Genomic DNA, 25,283 nt, shown 5'->3' with positions numbered 1-25,283 from the left:
CTGCCGAGCCCGATTTCGGTCCATCACAAGTAAAGCGTAAACATTGGCCAAATAAAAGCTTGATTTTATAATATTCAACTCCTGTCACTCACACTTCAAAGCATTACTTCATCTCTTGATTTATATTTGTCTAGCAAACTGGGCTAATTATATACCGTGGAGCAAACGATTACATTACGAGCCTCTAATGGTCCACATGCCATTTGACTAAAGCCAGTAAAGTGGAAATGGAAGTGGTGATACGATACCACGCAGGGAGAAAGCTACTTGGACACTTAAAAACGAGCGTGACATTTTCTTTTTTTGTTAGCTAGCTCCCAGTCGTTGAAGCTGTCAGCGGCCATTTGAATCGCGCCTAATTTAAAGTGCTTTCACACACTATTTCTTTTTCCCACCACCACCTCCCCCTTCCTCTCTTACCCAGACATGCTGTTTTAAGACTTCTTTTTCTAACGACGATGACGTACTATTAATTTTGACCTTTAACTTCACCGATAGTCAATCTGGGTTCTGCGATCGTGCGTAGACAGCCACGGGAAATTGCGGCATCCAAGGACGTGCACGTTAGACCAGCTGCATGAATAAGACAAGAAAGACGCCATGAACAATGGGAACCTGATTTTTTTTCTTATTAAAATTCAGAATCATGCTCGACACAAATTATTTGGCAAGTTAACATTTCCGTTCAAAGCGCAAGGCCGTCATCAAATAGAAAATATATTCGTCTATATATATACTTTGAGAAATAAACACAGACGTACTGCATTTTGGCAAAATAGCACCCTGAGGCTGATACTCAGTCAACTGCAGGTGGGCAGGCATCTATTAGTCATGGGGATGAATTTATTTTGCACAATGTTAGTTGCAGATTGAATTTTAATGCAAGTGAAAATGAACAATAATGCTAAATCGAAGGTTGAAATGTAATGAAATATGATGGTTAGATCGCTTGTCAGTCCTGATTTTTGATGGTGATGCTGCTTTAGTTACCAATACTGTTCAAATTGGCAAAAAAACAGTTGTGTACATTAACCAAATCACTCCTTTTGGCCAATAGACGTCAAATTAAGTCTCTTTTTATCCCCCTGTTGTGAATTTTAAATGTGTTTAATTGTGACAACCTTATTTAATATTCTTCACCTCTTGCATATACGTAAATATCTCTTTAAGAAAAGTATTTACCAAATAAGGTTGAACTTGAATAAACACATAGGCTTCCATTAATGACAATGTAAGTTACATCTATTTAAATGTATGTACTATATGTTCCAAGATAGTTTAAAACTACAACTTTTACACTTTTAAACAATGTTGGCAAGGTGAAAAAAAGAAAGGCGCAACCCATCTGTGTTTACAGTTATGCATTCCCCATACAGTTCCCATAAAGTTGGCTTTGAATCAACCAATCACATTCACACTTGTGTTAAATGGGAATAGAAATCACCTGCCACCATTCTTCTGAACAAGCTTTAACAAAGTTCCCTTGTTCTCATCGAAAACAACAGCATTTAAACATAGGTCTGTACTCTTTCTTTAATATATTTGTTTAATACAATATATATGATATCCCTCAATTACTTTTAAAGAGATTTTAACTAACCAAAGCATAATATCTGACAGCATATTGCTTTAATCCTTCCCATAGTGACACGCCTTTACAAACATTTCTAAGTACTCACTTAAACCTCGTACAATATAACTTATTTCTACCATGTGGTCTCAAGTTTTGGCTCAAAAATACAAAGTGTAGTCACAGATGTCCCCAATTTCTACGTTAATTCAAGCAAATGTTGTTTATTTTCATCTTTCTGACTGATTTAGCCACCAAAGCGAGCGTGCACGCAAAATCGGACATATCCCGCGAGTTTGTCTCACGTGACGTGGTTTTTTTTGCGCCTACTCTGGGGTGCGCCATTCAAATAGTCCAGATGGTCAAATTAGTCGCTCCAGCAAAGCAACAAACTAGCCTGTCGGTGAAACAACACACAAGCACGCACGCATCCACCGCAACCTGCTGATGTGTTTGTTAGCTGGCCTCAAACAGCAGCTAAACAAAGAAATGCCTGCTCATTATGAAAATATGAATGTCTCCGGCGCTCTGTTAAGTATTCGGAATGTTTGGCTATCTAGCGACTAAATTATTGCGATGTTCTCAATGCAAAGTGCGACGGATGTAAATGTCGGTGCCATGGAAGAAAAATAGAATCTATAGTACAATTTTAGGGTATTTGATGTCATTTAAAAAGTCAGAATGGAGTAAAATTGGAGTTGTTTTACAGTATCTGGAGCTATTAATTGTAAAAATGTACTTAAAATTGTAACTTGAAAGTTGAGTGAAGGCGTTATTATCTTTAGTAGTAAAACTTTACCAGTACACATGATCAAATCCTTCAGTAAGTGTAAAATCTATTGACTGTAATAATGGTTTTGACACTGAGAAATTAAAAAAGACTGTCAAAAAAGGATCTTAAGATAGGCTTACATTGTTAATTCTTTCAAAACAGGATGTCGCAAAATTAAATCTGTCATTCTCTATCAAGAAAACTTTTCAAAAATGTATTCAAACTTGCCTTTTGGGTAACTTAACACTTAATTTGATAGGTCATAGCTTTGCTTAGTAGTTCAGTTGTAATGTTTTTCGTACAAATACATCAAATGCATCATTTTTTTCCTTGAAAGGTGTGTTTTTACACTGAAAAAATGAGCCCGTCAAGGCAGAAATACATTGTTAATTCTTTCAAAACAACATCGTCTCATTTTGACAGTCACTTCAAAGAGAACGGAACCACTGGAGGCGCTCAAACGGTGACAAGACAACAAGCCGACAACTCCATGGCACCACCAGTGTCACCTTGTCGTTACGCCGCTTTAACAATTCTCGTTTGAATCACTGTCGCGATCTTGCAGCTGTTTTTTATCAGCAAAAAAAATTCCGTACATTTTTTTTTGGGTGGGGATGAGTTCATCTTTCTTCGTAAAGTTTGGGCAAATAAAGTCGCTTCAAGGGTTTCAACCCAACTCTGCAGGGTACCCAAACACACACTAAAAAATAACGTGTAATCCGATATTGAATGATTCCTAAAACATAGCGCGGATAAAAATATCTTAAGTTTCGGAAGCAAATTTAATTACTGCTTGGTATTGATCATTTTAGCGCAAAAAGTTATTGGAATGAGAGTATAATTAGGGCAACTTGTTTCCTTGCCGCCATTAGTAGAACGTTCCTAAAGGGAGAATGTGTGTTGGCGTACGCCAGCGCAAACACAAGGAACGCACCATGGGGTTGTTACTTATTCACACAGTAATATTTCAAAGCTTTCCAAGAGGAAATAAAACAAGTTTCACTCTTTAATCGCTCATTCTTGCCATGATGCAGAGAACAGCATTCTCTAGGCAGACCGGTTTTATTGAAACTTTCAATAAATTCTTTAATTTTTCAGCGTCAACCTGTTGGCATACTTTTCATTTACTTTAATATTTTTTTTAGGCTTTTAGTTGATATGCCAACACTATTGTTAAGAAGGATTAAGAACTATACCCGGTGGAATGAAAAACGTCAAAGTTAAAAAATGGATATTGTGTAAAGTAACTTTTGCAATTGTTATTGAAACTTTTAGGCATGAATTTTGATTTTCTTTTTAAGTTAGTTTAATATTATGGAAGAAAATAACTATGGACAAGGGGTCAAACTTTGTTTGATTGGCAGGCATTAATGCTAATGAGATATTTTGGACCAAAAAGTGAAGTTATGATCTGATAATTGTTCATCTTTCATCTGTCTTTTATGTTAACAATGTTTTTTTGCTTGTTGTCTGACCTGCTTGGCTAAGAATGACCCTGAAAAGTATTTTTTTTAACTCTTAACATATGTTTCATTGTAGTAAATGAAGGTGGTGTGCGACAAGCATCCAATTCTTGTCCTGATCCGGGAGAGCCGGAAAATGGGAAACGCCATGGGAATAACTTCAGGTACAAAAAAACCCCCTGCAAAAACACATTTTCAAAAATATTTGTCCTTTTTTTCTGTCCTTTAACTTTGTGTTTGTCTTTTTTTTTTTTAAATCAGCATTGGCGGTGTAGTGCAATTCAGCTGTGATGAAGACTACGTCCTTCAAGGTAGCAAAAGCATCAGCTGCCAACGCGTGGCCGAAGTTTTCGCCGCGTGGAGTGACCACCGACCTGTTTGCAAAGGTAACATCAAACATTATTTTCTAAGGATGAAGACATATATACTAGGATCGAGGTTTAAAGTTGCATGATATGTTTATTTTCATGACATTTTTGACATTCAAACCAAGTCTTAGCTGCACAACACTATAGGTGATTCCATTTTGACGCTTGATTGTTCTTTTGGTGGGTTGCGCTTTATGTACAGAAGCACATCGCGTCCAGTTTAAATGCCAAAGTCGTTTGTCAACGTTGGCCTTGTGGATGGCTTCACGCTCCAGGCGAGAGAGACTTTGAAGATTTAAGGCTAAATTTATAGGGTGCCTGTCCCATTGGGGCGGGGGATCGAAGGAGCTATTTCATCACTTTGAAAACAACAAAACAAGCAAAGCATATTTTGCTTAAATCTTCCTGAAACTTTTTCAGCAAGTTACTGCTTTTTTTGCATTGACACATAGGCTAATTCAGCACTTTTTTTACTTTTAAAACTCTCAAATTCAACTTTTTCGCCCCTTTATTTACACATTATGATCTTTTTATTTATTTGTATTATTTTGTTAAGTACATGTGACTTCACAGTTCAACTTTTTGGCTGCCATTGACGACAATAGACACGCAATCCATATTAAATAGATTAACATCTATTACTGTCAATAGGTACTTGCAAAATGTACTTTTAAGCTATTTTTCCTAATTCTAACTTTGGAATAGATCTGAAATTCTGTCAGGTTTATCATAAAAAGACCATTCACCTTATTATTAAGGTCATTTTTAGACATATTACCTTATCAATTCCTTCAATTGAAACCTTTGACGCCTGTTAAGTGATGAAATAATGAGCATTTCCATCCCTGCCATCAAGTAATGATTTGGTTAAGCGTCCTCTAGCAGAGAAAAAAAAAGCCACCCAATTAAAGAACATTATGTAAGTGTGACTTTTGCAATAAAGGAGCAGCATTATGAGCAAATGCACATCGGGCAACTTTTGTTTGACATGACAAAGTGCTCCTCGCTGTTCGCAAGTTGTTGCTTAGTAACAAGGCCAATATGTGTTTGCCCTAGCCGTGTCACATACAGCAAGGCGATAATATACTCCAGGTAACGCTTAACTGCATACAATGTTAAATAGCCATACTTTTTCATAATAGGTTGCCTTTGTTCATCATGATTATACATTGTAAAGAAAAAGGAGCGCAAAAAAAGGTGCATAATGCCTTTAAAATAACCAACTCAATATATATCTGGTCCATTTTTTTTAATATTGGCTCAGTTACTGCACATCCCATAAACCTTTGTATGCTGACATTGCTTGAAGGACATAGTTTTTGTAAAATATAAGAACTTCCAGCTATTTGAGCTATAGAAATATTAATTTATTACCTAAAAAGAGTGTAAACATTGCAAAATATAGCTTTTAGGTTTGAAGTAGGATTTTTTTGTGGCTTAGTTAAAGAACACTTAGTGGAATATTGATGAAAATGATGTTTCCCCCTTCTTTGCCAGAGATATTGTTTTCATAAAATGACATGATTTAAAGCAGACACATTGGAAAATCCTTATGTAATCCATGTAAGAAAAATACTTTGCAATTAAAACACATACAAATGCAAAACTAAATATTTACCAACACTTAAATTTGGGAAAAGCAACCTAATGGACGACCACAAGGGGACGTAAAAGCACACTTCAAATATTCTGGCATGAGTAATAAATACATCATCTGAAGGAATTCCGGAATAAATTAGCACAAAGTGCAATAACAGTTTAGGATCAACCTTTTGTAAGATTGATAGAAAGGAGCAATATTTTATTATTAAATAAGACTCTAAACAGTGTCTGCCTTTGACGGTAATAGCTGTCCAATTCATTTGCCAGCCAGTGATCGTTCATTCCAAAGAATTGGACATCTATCACCGTCAATGGCACCCAATCAAGTCAGCCTATGTAAAACATATGCCCTTTTATCTCAGCAGTAAAGCAAAATGAATGAGGAGGAATATCATTAGGGCAAGCCATTATTTAGTAGTGATGAAACCCAATCAGAATAAAGGAGGCAGATCGCCTTTCTGTCCAATGGAACAACATTCTTTGGATGCAGACTAGCAAATGTTGCGAGTTGATGAATGGACAGATGGCGAGATGGCCTCGCCAAAACTGCACGCGCGTGCACCTGCATACGCTTCAGTAGGATATTTAGTTGATTTCCTGCAATTTCCTGCCTGAATGAAGGATGCCTTATTGTACGCAGTACAAAGAAGTGAATCACTCTTTATTTATACGGGTTTTTTTTTTTTTTTTTTTGGTGGGCGCTGAGCCATTTACAGTGGGCCGCCGGGACACCTTGCCAGCTTAATGATGTCATCAATCAGCCTCCCAGCCTATCGGTCCATCCGTTGCTTCAAAGTGCTCATTTGGGAGTACCTAGCTTAGAAAATAAAAGTTTTAAATATTGGAATAGGAACTTTTTTTATTAATATTAAGGTAAGCTCGAAAAGAGAGGGAGAAATGGAGGACTTTATTAATATATTCGTCCTTTCTATTCATGTTGATCATCCTAATTTTCTATTTGTAGTTTTTTAAGTACCACATAATGCTTTTTATTACATATTTTTTAATATGTAAATCAATACATCAAGCCGTTAAACTGTAAAACTGTTTTTTTTTAAATATTATTAACAGAGTTACTCTTTTACCCTTAAAATAAATAGTGTCCCCAAGGTTCTTCCCCTAATTAGGACCCCTTAAAGGCTTTTTTTTCCATCCTAAAAATAAAACATACCTTCCATCACACATTGCCTAAAAATAAAGACGTGAATACCTGCTGGGCATGCCTATTATAGCCTTAAAAAATAGATACTTCCTCCCTACATAATACATTCCCTTTAATTACACTTTCAAGTCCTGATAAAATAAAGCCCCCCTCTTCCATAAGAACTTTTTCCCATTGAAGTCATTTCCTTTAACACATGTTGTTAATTTCATCCTGAAAACCTGTCAGTATAAAAAACAAACATAGCAGTTGCCATTTTGTGAAAAAAAAACAAGTCTATTGTAGTATGATTAATTGTTATGCCCACCACAAGTAAGAAATGGCCCCTTAAAACCAAGAACCCTGACCTTGATTCCCCAATCATTTCCGAGACAAGTTCATACCCAAGAAGTATATTTAGCATCCTTATTATTTCCAAGTGTATTAAATACTCTTGCTTAAATTCAAGGACCACCCACTAACCTCCAAACCCAAATCACAGACTAAGACTACTTGGACCTTGATTTTTCCGCTAGAATTGAAAAAAAAACGTATACATTTTCATGTGTGCATACTAAGACTGTCTTTCCCTAATCAATGTAAGTCAATACGTGAACTATGTCTACTTGGAAATCACAGTAGAGCAGCCCATAACATAACTTCACATAAAAAAAACCATGAAAAACGCCCAGTTGTTGATAACCACTCATGATCCTGTGATAATTCTTTCCCTGCCGTTGCTATGGTAGCACCATATCCAATCCCCTTAGGGCGTATGGCGATGGTGGACCATCCGTTTAGGCCGCCTTGATTGAGCTGTCAACGTACACGCGTACACAGTTTGTCACATGCAGATACAGAGTACACACCTCCATGTGCATACAGTACGTATGGATTGTGGCGGCAAGGTCAAGGGAAGGAAGATCCATGGCGAATGAGCCAAATGGGGGCCATAACAGAGAACGCCGAGGCCAACACGACACACTGGGGGACCGTAGATCGTCTTAAAGGGTCTCTTAACATGTCCTGTTGAGCACTTCATGGACACATTCTAGAGGGGACAAACACAGTGAGGTGATATTATAAATACTCAGATGCTAGACTATAGCATTGTTTTGTTGTCAGGAGCAAAATGAAAAAAGTGTTGTTTTTACCTGTGTAGTTATTATATGTAAGTTTAATTGAAATGCCTACTTGCGTTACATTTTGATTACTTTTAACTTGTTGCTGAGGAAAAATGACCTTTATATATATTGTTGAAGACATATTTGACTTCATATTTATGACTTAATACACTTCTGAGATCGAGGTTTTTAAGCTTTCTATGTGGAGTTTGCATGTTAACCCCATGTGGCTTTTATATGGGTTTTCCCACATCCTAAAAACATACAGATTAGGCTTCTTAAACACTCAAAATTGTCTTTATTTATACGTATGAAAGTTTTTTTTTAATTTCATCTCCTTGTGCCCTTCAATTGACTGGCAACTAATCCTCCGCCTACTGCCCATACTTGGCTGGGATCAGCTCCAACACCCCCTTGAGCAGAAATAATGCTATTCAGATGTCGCAGCAATCAAATCCGACAAAATATTCAACACATGAAGAAGAAATGGTCTTCAACTTTGATTGTAGAGAACAAAAAATTCTGTCACCTTAAGAATATGGTGGGGCACACTAGTTTATTTTTAAATATAGTATATTTTAAGTCTTATATACAGAAGCCCCGCGGCTTGATATTTTTGTAAGGCCCCTATTGAGAAGATTTGCAGTATTTTTCTTTTTTTTTTTTTGGACCTGGCGTCTGTTGTAGCAGACGTGCTCCATCCGAACAAACTAATTAAGGAACAAACGTCGCTACAAACCAAGCAGAAAATTACCTCCCGACTCTGCACGGGGCGACCCAAGGACGTCGCGGCCTGCGTTTCTTCATTGTCACACAGAACGCCGTTTAAATGAGGGTTTATTTGCTATGTTAACGACTAGCGGGTGTCATTTTCACACTGGCTTTTTTATGTCGTGCTGCTATGAATTGAAACGTGGAAGTCATTTCGCACTCACTGTCAATTAAAAAATGAAGTCTAGCACTCAGACAATCCGCCCATCCATTTTTTTTTGTTGCTTTTTACAAGTATCTTTCTTTAGGGTTCTGCTTGAAGTGGAGGAATTTTTGATTCTTTTTTTAATTGGGTTTATGAACTTGTTGCTAGGTAGATATCTCTCAGGTCGTTGAGCCGTAAATCTCTCCGTGAATACGTGGAGTAAATTGCCGCTTAGAGTGTCCACATCAGTCAATAGTGTGAGGAGTCCAGTTAATCCTGTTGTATTCTGCAGCCGAGAGTTCCCAATTAAGTGCGACTAGATGTGGACATGGCGTTGACCATATCGATAACGTGGAGGTGACCTATTCCTTGTGTTTGCCCTGCGATATTTGAATTTCTGAAAATTTGCCCTTGCTCTGCTTTCTCAGTCAAGACGTGTGGAAGTAATCTTCAGGGACCGTCGGGGACCTTTACATCGCCCAACTTTCCCATTCAGTATGAGAGCAATGCACAGTGCGTTTGGATAATCACTGCTTCAAACCCAAATAAGGTAAGTTCCATTTTTATTCCCTGGTAAATTGATTTTCTTTGTTTTGGTTTGGAAAGTTTGGGAATTTTAGGAGATACTTGATAGGGTTCTAGTTTAGGGGCTTTTTGAATCATATAATTTGAATCTGAATTTTGTCATATGTTGTTATATTTTCATTTGTGCTCTGCGTTTAGAGAAGAAAAAAATATTATATATGTTTCTTAGTATTACTTAATTGCAAATGTTTAATAGTTTTAGTTGTATAATGGGAAGCTTATATTTATTACTTTTTTTGTAGTTAACATAATTTGGATTTTTACTAAGTAATTTCATATTTATACACAAGTTTGTTCATCTAACCTGCTTAAAATTTATTAGATATAATGGTTATATATTTCCAGGATTTACAATGATTTTATTTCAACTTTTGCAGTCCTCAGTAGAATATTCACGATTTAACCTCCTTGACATTTGTTGGATTTATGATAGTCTTACATTAACCTGTGCATTTTACCCCAGATTTATGCTAGTTTTATTATGATATGCGCAAGTCTTAAATATTTATGGTCAACTTACTCCAACTTCTGCAACCTTTGTAGAATTAGTCTTTCCGATATTGAGCGGCACTGATGCAGAAGAACAACGCTGGGAGCTTTTTCGTCCAGGCTAACATTCTCCGTGACTCTAATGCATGTACAAGCATGTATAGTCTTACTTTGCTGACACATTTTAAATCATTGAAAAGGTCACTCAATAATAATTGACATGGATAATGTAGAGGTCATGTAACATTGACTAAGACTTGCTTTAAGGGAAATTTCATTGCTATTCTTGTGGTGTCATATCACAACTTTACTCGATTTTAAAGCAACTTTCTGGTTAGTCTCCTGTTTGACATGCCAATCCACCGCTTTGCTTTATAGCCCATAATTACATATCATTTCCCATATAGTTTAATACTTCACATTATGCCGTAAAACATGTCAGGCAGCTCGCAACACCACAAGTGCAGTATTTTCTTCTGTCAGTTTGCATTAAAAGCTCCACGAACTTCACGTCCACTTAACTGGTTTTAGGTTTTACTTAATTTTAATCTTAAACCTTCATCGTTTTTATTTATGTTTTAATTTTTCTGATCATGGTGGGATTATTTGCATGCAAATTATTTTGCGGTAATGTATTCATTGAGGATATAGTGTCAGGGATGTTCTAAAAGGAAAAAAATGATAACATAAATCGGCTAACAGCTTCGTCACGAGCTGTCATTGCATTTCGGCGTATGAATGACAATAAAAATGGAAAGTTTTAATACAATCCCCGGGAAAGTGACGATAAGGGATAAAGCGTGAGTGACAAATACTTTCATTTAACTCTTAATATCCTTCTTTCTTCATTTTTTTTTTTTTTAGACCTTGACACTTTTCCCCCATTCCATATACATGCATGACTTGGGTGAATTGACACGTGAATTAAAGATTTAAGCAATATGTAAATATAGAGCCTTGCTCATGGATTTTGTATTGGTGCCATCAGTCAAGTGTCATTATTTTCCCACCGGGGGTCAACTAAATAATTCGGAAAAAAATGTAACGCCAATCAAATGGAATGAGTCATTATCAATATTATGAAAAGTTCAGAGAAAGTACAGTAACTTTAAATAGAAATTAAAGCATGTGGTTGTATGTGATATACTGTATGTATGTAGGTATATGTATGTATGTATGTCTAAATGTATGTGTATGTATATATGTATATGTATATATATGCATGTATATGTATATATATATATGCATGTATATGTATATACATGCATGTATATGTATATATATGCATGTATATGTACATATATGCATGTATATGTATATATATGCATGTATATGTATATACATGCATGTATATGTATATACATGCATGTATATACATGCATGTATATGTATATACATGCATGTATATGTATAAACATGCATGTATATGTATATATATGCATATATATGTATATACATGCATGCATATGTATATACATGCATGTATATGTATATACATGCATGTATATGTATATATATGCATGTATATGTATATACATGCATGTATATGTATATACATGCATGTATATACATTCACGTATACTGATGGTTGAAAGGAGATCATTTTTTGCGAGCATATTAGATCACCTCAGAAAAAAATGCCATCTATATTTTTCTTATCAACCTAAGCCTGATCCAAAGAGGAGAAATATGTTTGAGAAAAACATCACATGGGAACAGTCCCCCATGAATTCTTTTATATTTCTTTCTTCATGAACTCATTCATTGGAATCGAGCGTTTGAAAGTGAGCGTTTTCTGACTCCCGCGTCCATTTTTCCCCCCCCCACGTCTATCCTCCTTTTCTCTCCCCCTGGCCCGGGTTAAGTGTTAATGGCCTTCTATGGATCTCTGACGTTATTGCTTCATTTAGTTTGAGCGGAATGAGGCTTTAGATCCAATTCATTCCCCCTCTTCTCATTTAACCTTGGGGGTGGCTGGGCAGCAAGGCCGTTAGCCAAGCCGCCTCCTTCCTCTTCGTTCTTTTTTGAACCTCCACCTCTCTCGTGCTCGGCTCCTCACTCATTTCATTTTTTTTTTCATTTACTCTGCTCACGGCCCCTCGTCTGCCCCCGTCGGAAAATGGCGAGCCTCGACCACGTGGCTGCTGTCTTGCATATTTACTTAACACCGTCAGAAAACCTAGTACTCACACTCTAGACATCATTTTGACACAAACGAGGACTGCAAACATGACAAATTTGGCTAAAATGGCTACAAACATAGCATAGATTCTTCCTGATATAAGCACTTAATGATAAGAATCCAATTGCATTTTGTACGTTAAATTAATTAAAAATCAAAACAAAAACGTGGCTTAGAAAGTCTCCCATAATACAAAACCAGGAAATATAACACACACTTGGCTGCTCTGTTAATTTTTATATAGAAAAAACTTTAGTTTAAATCACCAATTCTACCACCCAAGCTATTCCATCTCCTATTTTTTTCGCTTCTACGAACAGAAATCCAATTCTACCGGCTCATTGGTCAGTGGCTGCAGACGGATGGGTGAGAAACGGGTGCACGGTGACCAATTAGAACGGTCGCGGCAGTGGCGTTTGACGAACGGCGTGACGAAAGACGGGTTCTCACATGGCGACTAACCAATTAGAAGGCCGGAGCAATATGCATAGACCCGAAAAGAATCAGAATACAGTAGTACACACTATGTGAAAGTCAGAGCTATGTACATATTTCATGCCGGGTATTATGCACCCCGCTCCGTGAGCCTTGGCGCACCGCGGTTATGTTCTCGCCGTGTTTAATGCCGTGTGAACTATGCTGATGTGGCCTCGTGGGTAGTTGCATAAATTGGTTTTATGGCTGCATGTCCATCACACCAACGTCTAATAAAGCAGAGGTCTCCAAAGTATTGCACAAAAGGGCCGCAGTGGGTGCAGCATTTCATTTTTCCACAATAAGACGACCACTTTTTACCTATTTGGTCTTTTAACGTTGATTGAGGCTTCTCGTTTTAGCAGTAATGTGATTAGTTAATCCGAAAAAAAACACACCCATAGCTAGTTTGGAGAATCTTGGTGTAAAGGATCCAAAATTACATGGATTCTTGGGTCTTTTTGTGCTATTACAAGTCCACTTTTTACTGTTTTGCGACAATCTGTTTGAAAGGAGATCCAGGTTGGAGATCTGTCCATCAAAATAAACAGCAGATGTGTTGCTAGGGGGGGTAAAAATAGATGATCGATACCATTGACAAGGCAAATTAGCGTGTTTGCACTAAAGCCGTACTGCACATTGGCATTGAGGCCACGTCAATATATCTTGGCTCTTTTAACGGCAGATTTAAGCCAGAGAGATGCATGTGAAGTCCACGAGCAGGATATTGAATCTGGAAATCTGGAAAAACTTCCCCTTCAGGAGCCAAGAGGAAGAGAGAGAGAAATAGAAAGCCAGAGCAAGCGAGCGAGCTTTCAATCTCTCCCCGAGGGTGAACTCAAGTTTGAAATATTCTTACACAGTTCTCGGCGAGCATCAAAGATGTGCTCATTATTAGAGCGCCCCTCCTCCCCCTTCCTCCCCCTTCCTCCCCCTTTTCCTCGCCCCTAGTGACCGTCATCTTTCTCCTTCTCGTGTTTCCCCTTCGTGTCTCCCTCTGGTCTCACATGAAACAGAAAGTGTTGGTTGAATAATTCCCCACCAGAGTAGTTGAGCTCGCTCGGTGGTTCTCCCCACCTTGATGCATTCGTCAAATCTTCGGTGGAGGCTAATTCCTGGGAGACCTTAGTGTGTTTTATATATATGATTTTCTTTTCTTTTACATATAGAAATAGCTTACTCTGGACTGATTCTGTGGACATCTACTAAAGTCAAATTCACATCAAATCACATTTTTAAACTGCGTTAATACTTTGACTTCCAAGTGCTTTGACTTAAGAGATCTTTCAGCTATAAATGTCACTTTCTTCTGTCTTTTGGCTGCAGGTCATCCAGATTAACTTTGAAGAATTTGATCTGGAGATCGCTTATGACACGCTGACCATCGGAGATGGAGGAGAAGTGGGGGATCCTACAACCATCTTGCAGGTGTAAGTACTAGCAAGTCCTTTTATTTCCTCATTTATGGGTAGTGATCATCATCCTCTCATTACAGTACTGAAAATGAGCCTTTTTATTCCAACGAAATTGAAATGTAATGTCTTTGTCGCAGTCTGTCGGGCAGCTTTGTCCCTGACCTGATTGTCAGCATGACCCATCAGATGTGGCTTCACTTGCAGTCGGATGAGAGCGTCGGATCCATCGGCTTCAAAATCAACTACAAAGGTACCATCCTTTAGTCTCAAAAAGTGAATTTATTTTACACCCCAAACATTATTATCATGCACACCATTTTCCTCCCATAAAAAAACAATCCTACAAGTAAACAACGTCATCTTCATAGTTCATATCCTCGGCATTTCCAGTGCATTTATTCCCTCGTCCAGCAAATCACCTCTTTCATCTTTGCTTCTTTTGTTTTATTCCTGCATTTCTGTGTTTCACTTTCACTCCCAGTCTGATTCTCACCCTTTTTTTTCCTCGCCTTGTCTCCTTTCATCTATTATTCACGCCAAGTTCACCCACCTGGCAACAGTTGGACTACGTTGCTAGCTGCAAGGCACACACACACACACACACACACACACAAGCCCCCATGCAATAGATTTGAGGCAGCACAGCAACATTATTGACATAAAGTATGCATTAAAGATTCAGTGAGTTTGTGCCAGCACTACGAATATATATACATGCAACCATTCGTCATTTGGCCTGCATAGTCCATTCTTGAAATATAGACCCATTCTACAATTTAAATTTTACTCTTTAGCGACACTACATTAGCAACATGAACCACAAACAAGACATATATTTTTTTTATATTTTGCATTTTTGGGGATTTCTGCATCCGTAAAAAAAACATAGAAAATGTAGTATTGTCGTCAAATAGAGTCATCAAATCTTTACTAGGCTTGAGGAGATATTGCACTTTGAAGTGGTTAATATGTAATATATTGGACTGATAAAAATTATATATATTACTACACTGTAATTCTTAGGGATGGTTTACCCGCTTCTACATTTATTTCCGTCTCATGTGAGATTTCATTTTACACGCTTTTCATCTGCTGTTTTACAGCTTTTAATATGTAGTTTCATTTTTTATTAGGAGATGTGAAGGTGATCCCAAAGTTTTCACATTTTTGGGGCTATATTTATGGACTTTTTCCTGCTTGATAACTCAAACATGGTTTATAGAAATAGCCTCCGACATTAATTTAAGTTATAGACACAAAAATTGGTACCTATGATTTTTATTATTAATGGGGATGTAGAAAAAGTCTCAAGGCCTTGGCAGTCATTTGTTGCCACCATCCCACATCAAATGGATTAAATGTCTACTAAAGTGCAAAAAATTAAACAGGAAGACATTTTCTTCCTGTTTTTTATTTGTTTTTGGGTGAACTACCAACTTGAAGCACAACTCCACACTTTAAACTATAAAGTATTTGTGCCTACATTATCAAAGGTGGGCCGTATTTTCACGACTATAAGGCGCACCCTCAATGAATCACACATTTTAATTTTTGTTCCATATATAAGGCGCAATGCATTATAAGTCTATTTTGGAGAAAATTTAAAACTTAAATGCGACTTATAGTCCTGAAAATTCGATAAATATCATTTTAAGGATTATCCAAGATGCTAAAGAGTCATTGCTACCTGCTACATTATTCAAAATAAGTATTTTAATGAAGTATCTGAGTCAAAATACTTTCAACAGGCCCAACTAGTTCATTCTGTGAGCCCCTGCTTTAAGAAAAAAAATGGCGGCTTATCCAGAATGCTTAGGTCCCAACTAATAAAAACGATATCACATTTAATAACGAGGAGGTTTTCCGTCTGTTAGTGGCCAACCGGATCTAATTTAATTTGGCACTCGGCGAATAATTTGGAGGACAACAAATCTTTTATGAGCATTGTTGAGCTCATTAAAAGACATTTGTGATTCATAAAACACCCACAGTCCCTCAAAAAAAACACCCGTGTGAATATTTTGGGGGTTCTTTAGGGAGCCCCAAAAGTGCAGTAGCAAAGGTCCCTAATTATGAGTATCTTAAAAAGAAGGCTTGGTGAGCCACCAGAGACAGTGAAATATGAGTTTATAAAATATTCATTCATGGCATGACAATAAATTTTGCTTGGTTTACAGTCCATGAGGTTCCCCATTTGTGCTGTCGAGGTAACCTACGAAGGGCGAATGCCTAGCTCATCACAAAAGCGCCAACTGAATATGATTTTACATGCATGAATTATTGACTGGTGATCGTAAACCACCAGGAATTGCCACTGTCACTTTGTGTTGTACGACTCAAGACGGGTCATAATTACCTGTTCATAGATCAAATAAAGATAGTAAAAGTTTAAAAAATGGAGGAAGATACTGAACCTGTGGGACATTAACTCATTGGTTGCCATTCACTTGAGTGCTATTTAAATAAAGTGGATGTCTATTAGTGATAAAATCATTTATTCATAAAAAAAATTAATTAAAAAAATGTAGTTGGCAATATTTAACCAATTAATGCCTGATTTTATGTTTAAAAATGTTATGACAAAAAATATTGAAGAAAAACTACATTAAAACAATAATAATTTATATCTTACATTATTTATTGTATTGAGAGAATATATCAAGTATACATATGTACACATTTATGTAGAAAAAAATGATTAAAATCAGAAAATTGTAAATTAATGTACAGTTTAAGTTGTATCTTTACTTAATTTTCCATAACTCCATTTTTTTATTAATATTATTTTAGTGTACTGTGCTTCTGAATTCCTCCATTGATATATTTAACTCTTTGACTGCTAATAAATATTCATTGACTGTACCCACCCACTAAAAAATGTATTGCACATCTACTACTGATAAATATATTTGCATTCTTGACAAAAGGTATAAATAGAGCCACATTGTCGTTGGGCCTCAAAGAGTTAAAGACAACAACATGTGTTAAGGAACGACAGTGGTCAGAAGAATCTTTTCAGGACATTTCAGTGGAATATGAAGGATTTTTTTTATTTTTCAGAAAGCCAATTTGCAGGTCAGTGGCCAAAGAGCAACCCCACTGTGTGCGAGTGTAAAAGCATATTTTCTACCCTATGACATTTCCAGATCAAAGAAAATAACCCAATTATTACACGCACTGCTGACATCCAATTTAAGAGGGGACTCACTAGGACTCACTAGTTATAAATAGATACATTTTAACATTTTTTTATGCCGTAAACTGTAAATAGGCAGCCGTCTTCCATCTTTTAAAAGTTTGATGCATTTAAAGTTTTACACATAGGTGACATTGTCCAAATGGGCGTCAGAGTTCTGCAAAAAATGGCTGTAATATGAGGACAGACTATCCATTTTTGGGACAATTACTTTGAACATTACAGAACATTGAGCGTCAGGTGTTAAACTTTACTTCTGAAGGTTAGACGATAATATCTCACAAAATTGCCACATTAGAAGATCCATTCCTATCCTTATGAACCGGAGGGCTCGCAATAAATTATGATTTTTTTTTCTTTTTTCAGGGCACAAGTGTAAGATGTTAAACTTTACATGCCGTTCTTACCATCTGGATGGCGTAGTAATAAGTTTTGCCCCGCCTTGGCTATGTAATATTAATACTTTTCAACAAGGAAAAGCAGAGGCAGGTAAATTCTTGGTTTTTACAGGCTACGTAAAAGTGGCTCATCCCTGTGAATTTTTATGATAGTTTGACTTAATATCTTAATGCATCTTGGCCTTTGTAGCAAGTAAAATTATAGAAACGTGCTACACACGAATAGTTCTTTTTACATGGAGTAAAATATAAGAATTCAGCAGTCTTCCATGCTTTTCAGTATCCTAGCCACCAAATCAATTTCCCAATGGCCACAATTGAAGCCTGTGCAATTTTTTTTCCATTTTATTCTTCTGCCCCTCTTTGCTCAAATCACATTATCCAGCCAAAAATCTATTACTTTGCTTCTTGGATCTTTAAATCCCATTTAATGCCGGTTCACATCGCATGTTGTATTCCTGTGAACAATGTATATTCCTGCTTGATGGAATATTATATGAGCATTGAGGGCGGGGGGTGACTGGTTCAATCCCCATACACGCTAATGGGAAAAAATGCACATACTGTACAAGCGTATTGTAAAGGCGCCATGTTCCGCACACACTACACTAACACAAAGGGTTTGCACACCGTCCTATGGAAGCGTTCACACAAAGTCATTTGTTCCCCAGACTTGTGCTTCGGGTGCTGTGATTGGTGGAGTCGGTCCCTCTCATAAGGACGGTGTCATGACGAAAATTAATGCAATACATCACAACACACACACACACACATACACAGTAGTAGTAGAAATACAGCCAAAGCACATCATTCGTACTCTCGTCTTGTAAATAACAGTGAAACTGGGAACAGAAACGCAGCCAAATGCCATTGCCTGACTTTTTAGAAAAAGACTCATGGCGGCATTTCATGGCGACACAAACGGATATCCGTCTAAACTGATTGTCGGATGGCGACGTTAATTCCTTCAGGGAAAGTAATGCATACAAATATGGAATAGTATTCCTTCCGAGCTATACTCACAATTTAAAAGTCAAAATACATGAAATTTTGCAGTCATTTTATCACTTTTAAAGTACAAAACTTATGCACCCATCATAAGAGCCACCACATGTGGCTCCTGAGCCATAGGTTCCTATACAGAATGTTACCCTGACCATCTAGAATTTTAGCACACATACATTAATCTGTCATTAGCAAATCTGCTTCCAGATTTGTGTTAATTTTAGATTCTGGTTGACTTTCACAGTCGACAAACAAATTGAGTAGTGCTTCAAGCTATGGTAATAAATTTGATCTCATCTATTAGTTTTAGAGTTAACAAGGAAATAACAAAAATCTGGTCCGATTTTTATGGTTACTGTATCCCGTCTTTATTGGATTCAGCAATGACTTTGGCCTATTCTGCCTGAGGCAATAACATTAGAATGTATTTTTCTCAGTCGCTTGAACTGGCCAACCTCAATAATGTCTGCATTTCCTTCTTTTTATAACTTAAAAGAAGTGCTAGCCTGCCAAAGGTTACATTTCCCACACAGGCGCACGCCGTTTTAACAATCAGCATGGCAGCTTGCCTGTGCAAAGGCGTCGTGAGTCGGTGAGTCACACTCTAAGCGTTTTCCCCAACAGTGGGCCTTAACGAATGTGAGGTGCGTCACCTCGTTAAAACGAGAAAATGACAAGCTTTTTTTTTTCTTTCTCCATAACGCAGTAGTTCCCCTGAGAGGAGCAAAAATCCACAAACGCCTCAGCCCATTTCTTCTCTCTCCCCATGGTTTGTTTGTTTGTGACTCCCACTGCGATGTCCCCTAGGATGCTCAAATATGGCACACTGTGTCTTTTTTTCATAGTTTCAAGCAATTGAAAGGTAATTTAGTCCCCGAAGCACAGAGAATAAGCGGGGGCAGACCCTTTTCTCCTGTAAATTGAGCCATGTATGTATTTTTCTTGGCCTACATACAACCAGGCTAAAGTAAATGTGGCAATAAAATACTCATCACTAAAGACACCCCTATAACTTGACATTATCCACCCTTGTTTGCTCTAGTATGCCTTATTTAAAGAGGATGACAAGGTGGTTGGTGATTGTCGGCGTATGGAATGATCAGAAATTGGTCCAACTCGCCTCATTTGGCAGAATGTAATGCTATGCAATGTCAACAATAGTTCTTTGTCTTTCCAGAAATCGATAAGGAAAGCTGTGGTGATCCCGGAACCCCTCTTTACGGAATAAGGGAAGGCGACAGCTTCCTAAATGGCGGCATTTTGCGCTTTGAATGCCAGTTTGGGTTTGAACTCATCGGGGAGAAGAGCATATCCTGCCAGGACAACAACCAGTGGTCGGCAAACATCCCTATATGCATTTGTGAGTATTCCCATGTCTACAATGGTCGAATCTAACCACTCGCCACAATGACAGGATTTTCCAAGTGGGTATAAATATTTAACAGGAAACCACTGTGTGCATCTCCTGTCCTTTTCCCAAAGTCCCCTGCATGTCCAACTTTACAGCTCCCTCCGGAACCGTTCTCTCGCCCGACTATCCGGAAGGCTACGGAAATAACATGAACTGCGTGTGGCTCATCCAGTCAGAGCCGGGTTCGCGCATCCATTTAGCTTTCAACGACTTTGACCTAGAGGCGCCTTACGATGCGCTTACGGTGAAAGATGGCGAAACGGGGGACGCCGCTGTCGTCGGTCGCTTCTCGGGTGCCGAGAGCCCTTCCCATCTGACGTCTAACACCAACACGCTGAGGTTGGAGTTCCAGGCCGACCATTCCATGTCGGGGAGAGGCTTCAACATCACCTACAGTAGTATGTGGCACTTCTTTTCTCTTTTGAAAAATAACCATTGATTTTTTCATATTCATGGACAGAAAATCACTGTCATTTTGGTCCAAAGAAAGAAAATGACTGACTTTCCTGGTGTGAATTCCTAAGGGTTGTACTATAGTCTTACTAATTGTCTTTAACCCTATCATGGCTTTGCTGTTATTTCCCCCAAAAAGATACTGCCATTCCCTATGTCATGTTTTTTTTTAGGTCATAAACACTGGTGTAGGATTTGATTATTTTCCGAGTCGCTACGCTTTGTCATTTTCTTCTCCTTCTTGAAACCGGAGACTGGCCCGGCTTGTAATACGATGAAACGACCATATGCCCTAAGGCGGGCACGCTCATATGAATTTTATCAGTGGTTTGCATAGCTCGCTGGAGTCCACCCGAGCAAGCGAGTAGGCATTTGAGCAAAATCCTAAAAAGGAATAGCGGGGAAAATAGAACAGACAGATTACACAGGACATATTTTTCAAGGCCAATGCTTCCAAGTCGCGATGACAAATTTAATCAAAGTGAGGAAGCCTGTAAAATATGACTTTTAGGCCGTCTAATTACATCTGAAACCTAGTCTTTTCTATAACTCTCCCAATTCAGTTTTCTCTTGTAACTTTTCACCCCTTAAAGCATTCGGCCACAATGAATGCCCCGACCCTGGCATTCCAATCAACGCCCGCCGCTTCGGAGACAGCTTCCAGTTGGCTAGCTCCATTTCTGTGGTATGTGAAGATGGCTTCATCAAAACCCAAGGAAGCGAGACCATCACATGCCAGTTGGAGAGAGGAAAGGTCATGTGGAGCGGGCCCATCCCTAAATGTGAAGGTAAAAAGTCAACTTGGACATTTTTCCATTATTCTTTTTCTATTCTGGCAATACATATTTAGTTTATTTCACCCTTACATAACTGTTCTGAAAACGCCATTGGAAACTGAGCAGTTCCAGCTCCAAGCAAATGCCGAGATGGATATTTGGATTTGGGTTTTTGTCAGATTGGGTCTTTGCCTCTCACCCAGCGTGTGTTATTGTTATGAACAAAGCAACTCCACCACTATCCATCTGCCTCCATGCTGGCACTGAGGTGGGCGGGAAATTCTGTTTAAATCCAGGCGAGGCTGCCTGGAAATCTGTCCGGCACCAGAGAGATCAAAATGAGCCTGTCCACAGCCGTTAATAACAGTTGGCGGGTTCATTGGGGGGCATGTAGTGCTCTCAACTGTGCTCCCAATTCATAGCCATTGTCCTTTTTTGTTTTGCACTTCAAGCCCCATGCGGTGGACACTATTCGGCCCCCAGTGGAGTGATTCTTTCCCCGGGATGGCCTGGTTATTACAAAGATTCACTCAGCTGTGAGTGGGTGATTGAGTCAGAACCTGGAAGATCTATTAAAGTCACCTTTGACAAGTAGGTGGTGGGATTTATTCCGTTTTAATGCTATGCAAACAAATAGTACCGACATACTGTATGTACGAATGAATCCCTTGTTGAAAGGAGATGTTGGTATGCTAAATCTTTCCCTTGCAGATTCCAGACAGAACTGGGTTACGACTTCCTGGAGATCCACGACGGGCCCAATCTTTTGTCGCCGCTGGTGGGCTCTTTCAATGGTACCCAAGTGCCACAGTTCCTATTTAGTAGCACCAACTTCTTCTACCTACTCTTTACCACGGACAACAGCCGTTCCAATGCCGGGTTTAAGATATTATATGAGAGTGAGTATGAAAATATAGTGATTCACAGGTAAAAATATGTTAGTGACCTACTACCTACTTTTGCGGGACAGAAAATGAATAAATTAATGAATTTAAACTTGTTTTTCAGGCGTCACGGTGGACAGTTACTCTTGTCTGGACCCCGGGATCCCCGTTAACGGGATCCGTTATGGTCAAGACTTCTCCATTGGATCTACCGTGTCATTTGGATGCGATTCAGGCTACAGGTTGAGCCACGAGGAACCCCTGGTGTGCGAAAAGAACCACTGGTGGAGCCACGCTTTACCCACTTGCGATGGTAAGTAAAACCAGGCAAGAAAACAAGTGGTGAACTGTAAAAAATATCAAAGTGAACATTGTCTTTTTTGTTTTTTATACTCTTCTTGAACACTGAAACATATGGTGGGTAAAAAGTGCTCTTTCCAACCTTGACTACATGTCACACGCCTAGTGCATTTTCATTATGATTGGATGCGCCGCAGCCCTCGTAAACTTTCCGTTCCTACACGTCAAGGCACCTTGTTGTAAATGTCCAATGTTTCAAAGCACTGCGCAACTAGTACACTTTCATCATGTTTCTTTGTTACACACTTGTATAAAAAGCTTTCAATGTCTTGCACAAGCATTAAACATTCACTATTTCTTAGCATTGCACATTTCAATATATCTAGATTTTAGACAGCTTATAAAAGTCTATGTTGAGATGCTAGGCCGTTAATTACAACGTTCAATACCTGACTGCAGCAAACTTTGAGTGTTTCGCTACTATACTTCCTTAGAAACACTTAATATGTGTTAAATATGCTGGAATACTAATGGTTTTTAGAGGTACTTTTTTGTAGTGGTAGTTTAGCCTGTTTATAGACTCGGCGCAACTAGTAAACTTGCAATATACTTCATTTTTCACACCGGTTGTAAACTTTGAATGGGCCGCAACCCAAATGACCGGTCAATAATCGGTGCTGCACAGTTAAAAAGATAATAAAAAGTTTATGATTTTTATTAGTTATTTAAAAGGTGGTATAAACATGTTTTTTTTTTAAATATTATTGGGCAGTGGAAATGGTTAAACGAGTCTTAACAGGATGATTTGTTTTGATTTTTTATTTTTAATCTTTTCTTATCATTATATCATATCTTTAGGTATCAAATTAATTTCTTTTTAAATTTGGGTCTAGAGATAAGATGGACTGAAATTGCGAAAGTTTAATTACGCTTATGATTTATCATGCTTTTTTTGAGCATACTGAGTAAATGATGTTTTTCTTCGTATTACTATCTGGGCTATTGTTGTTGTTATACAAAGTGTCAAGTTGTTTTGCCAATTATTTTTTAGTATTAAGCTCATTGGCTGCCACTTTTGGCTCTTGACGTCCAATCCATTTTCACTTGGAGAAGATTCATTCATTTATTCAATCCCAGTCCAAATGGATTGGACATCATTGCTATTGAAACATTAGCATTCAAAACCTGTCAAAAACTGAACAAATTGCACATCTATCTTTGTCAATTATCAGGCAACGTGTTAATCATTAGCTTTGGAATACTTTTTCCTAGTTTTACTCAAAATCAGTTCTTTTCTGACTGAAAATAAGCCCGTGCTATTTGAAAAATTCTGTATGCCTTGTTGAGAAAAACCTTTCTCGCTCTTACTGTTGGATCTGATTGACGCATTAAGACTCTTTGTCTAAACTTGGCATTGTGACGTCCAGATCCAAAGCCAGGACAGACATCAACACTTGACAGCAGATATTAAAGCCGAAGCAGTAAAGAAGAAAAACAAAACAAAAAAACGGAAGACAATCAGAATCCAAATTTCTCACCCAACTCTACATTCAATATTCAGAGCTTCCTGGCAGCCAAGAATAAATAAATAATGTCACGGTGCATGGCGGCCGTGCAAGTAAGCATTGGAGCAAATATGTCGGAACATAGGCTTATTCTTGCAACTTCCTTTATTTAACTACTGAATGTTTTTTGCTGATTGTGTAAAAAAACAAAACTATTAAACGGTTAGGTCAGACAGAACAGGATGCAGCTTTTTGCAACTTGTTTTTTTTAACATTTCTAATCCAATTGTTGACCCTCCACAAGGTCCTTTTTCCATCTCCTACTTTCCGACCTTAGAGCACAGCGATAATAGCGGCCAAACTTGTCTGCCGGTATTGCAGTTTTTGAGGCTAATGGTATTTCCGTGAGGGCTTTATTGCGACGACAATGACGGGGCGACTTGTCCGACTGTAAGACAGAGCAAGTGGAGCGAGACAATGGAGTTCTGGTGCATATGCCGCCGCATTAGTATGCATAATGTGAGCTACACATCTTTTTTTTTTTTTTGGAAGGGCCCCCCGTTTCAACCCGGGAACGTCACCTAATGCATAACAATGCGCGTGGTTCAACACCGACGGGGTTATCTCGGGGTCATTCTGCCTCGTAAAATAAGTAAATAAAATCACTTTGCCGTGAAATCGACGTATAATGGATTGTAACTAGTAATGACGGGAAGCAAAGTACAATTATACTCATGTTGGACTAATTATCTGTTGTTATTTTTCTGGTAATGTTTTCACTTTTGACTTTCCATATCTGAAAAAAGGATGTTTCTATTGTTACTCATCATAATTCATGATACAAAATAACACCTAATAGGTGTCATATTTTCAAGTATTGTATTCGTATTTTAAATAGTAATCTTTCTACACAAGTAGAGTAGTTTTGTTCTAAGCCTACTTACTATACTTTTCAGTTTTCCACAATTGTTATATTTTTTTATATTGTATACATATGTCTACTTCACACTTTGAGAAATTGTCATAGCCCTGATAATCTTTAATAGTTTATGCCTACCTTTAGACAATCTATGTACCTAAATGATGCCCAGTGATTGGCTGCCAACCAATTCAAGTTGTCCCCTGCCTACTCCCCACTGTCAATTGGCTGGGATCAGTTCCAGCCCCCCTGCAACCCTTGTGAATCAATAAATAAGTCATAATATTGCAGCCCAATGTAAACAATGAGCATATTTTTGTAGGCGTCACCCCCCA

General features: G+C 38.0%; 1 protein-coding gene across 1 annotated transcript in view; it reads left to right on the top strand.

Moving 5' to 3' along the window:
* LOC144214730 (CUB and sushi domain-containing protein 3-like) overlaps window positions 1–25,283 on the top strand; it is a 170,253-nt gene that overhangs the window by 98,299 nt on the left and 46,671 nt on the right. The window contains exons 8-18 of the mRNA XM_077743354.1: window positions 3,882–3,969; window positions 4,067–4,191; window positions 9,385–9,506; window positions 14,013–14,116; window positions 14,239–14,351; window positions 19,878–20,060; window positions 20,183–20,509; window positions 21,158–21,352; window positions 21,793–21,931; window positions 22,052–22,239; window positions 22,349–22,537. Of these exons, the coding sequence (XP_077599480.1) occupies window positions 3,882–3,969; window positions 4,067–4,191; window positions 9,385–9,506; window positions 14,013–14,116; window positions 14,239–14,351; window positions 19,878–20,060; window positions 20,183–20,509; window positions 21,158–21,352; window positions 21,793–21,931; window positions 22,052–22,239; window positions 22,349–22,537 (1,773 nt within the window). The remainder of the gene's footprint in view (window positions 1–3,881; window positions 3,970–4,066; window positions 4,192–9,384; window positions 9,507–14,012; window positions 14,117–14,238; window positions 14,352–19,877; window positions 20,061–20,182; window positions 20,510–21,157; window positions 21,353–21,792; window positions 21,932–22,051; window positions 22,240–22,348; window positions 22,538–25,283) is intronic.

The sequence above is a fragment of the Stigmatopora nigra genome, chromosome 21 (genome assembly GCF_051989575.1).
Source record: "Stigmatopora nigra isolate UIUO_SnigA chromosome 21, RoL_Snig_1.1, whole genome shotgun sequence".
In the NCBI taxonomy this organism is placed as follows: Eukaryota; Metazoa; Chordata; class Actinopteri; order Syngnathiformes; family Syngnathidae; genus Stigmatopora; species Stigmatopora nigra.
The sequence above is the reverse complement of the archived record's forward strand: the minus strand, read 5'-3'. Positions and strand labels throughout refer to the sequence as shown.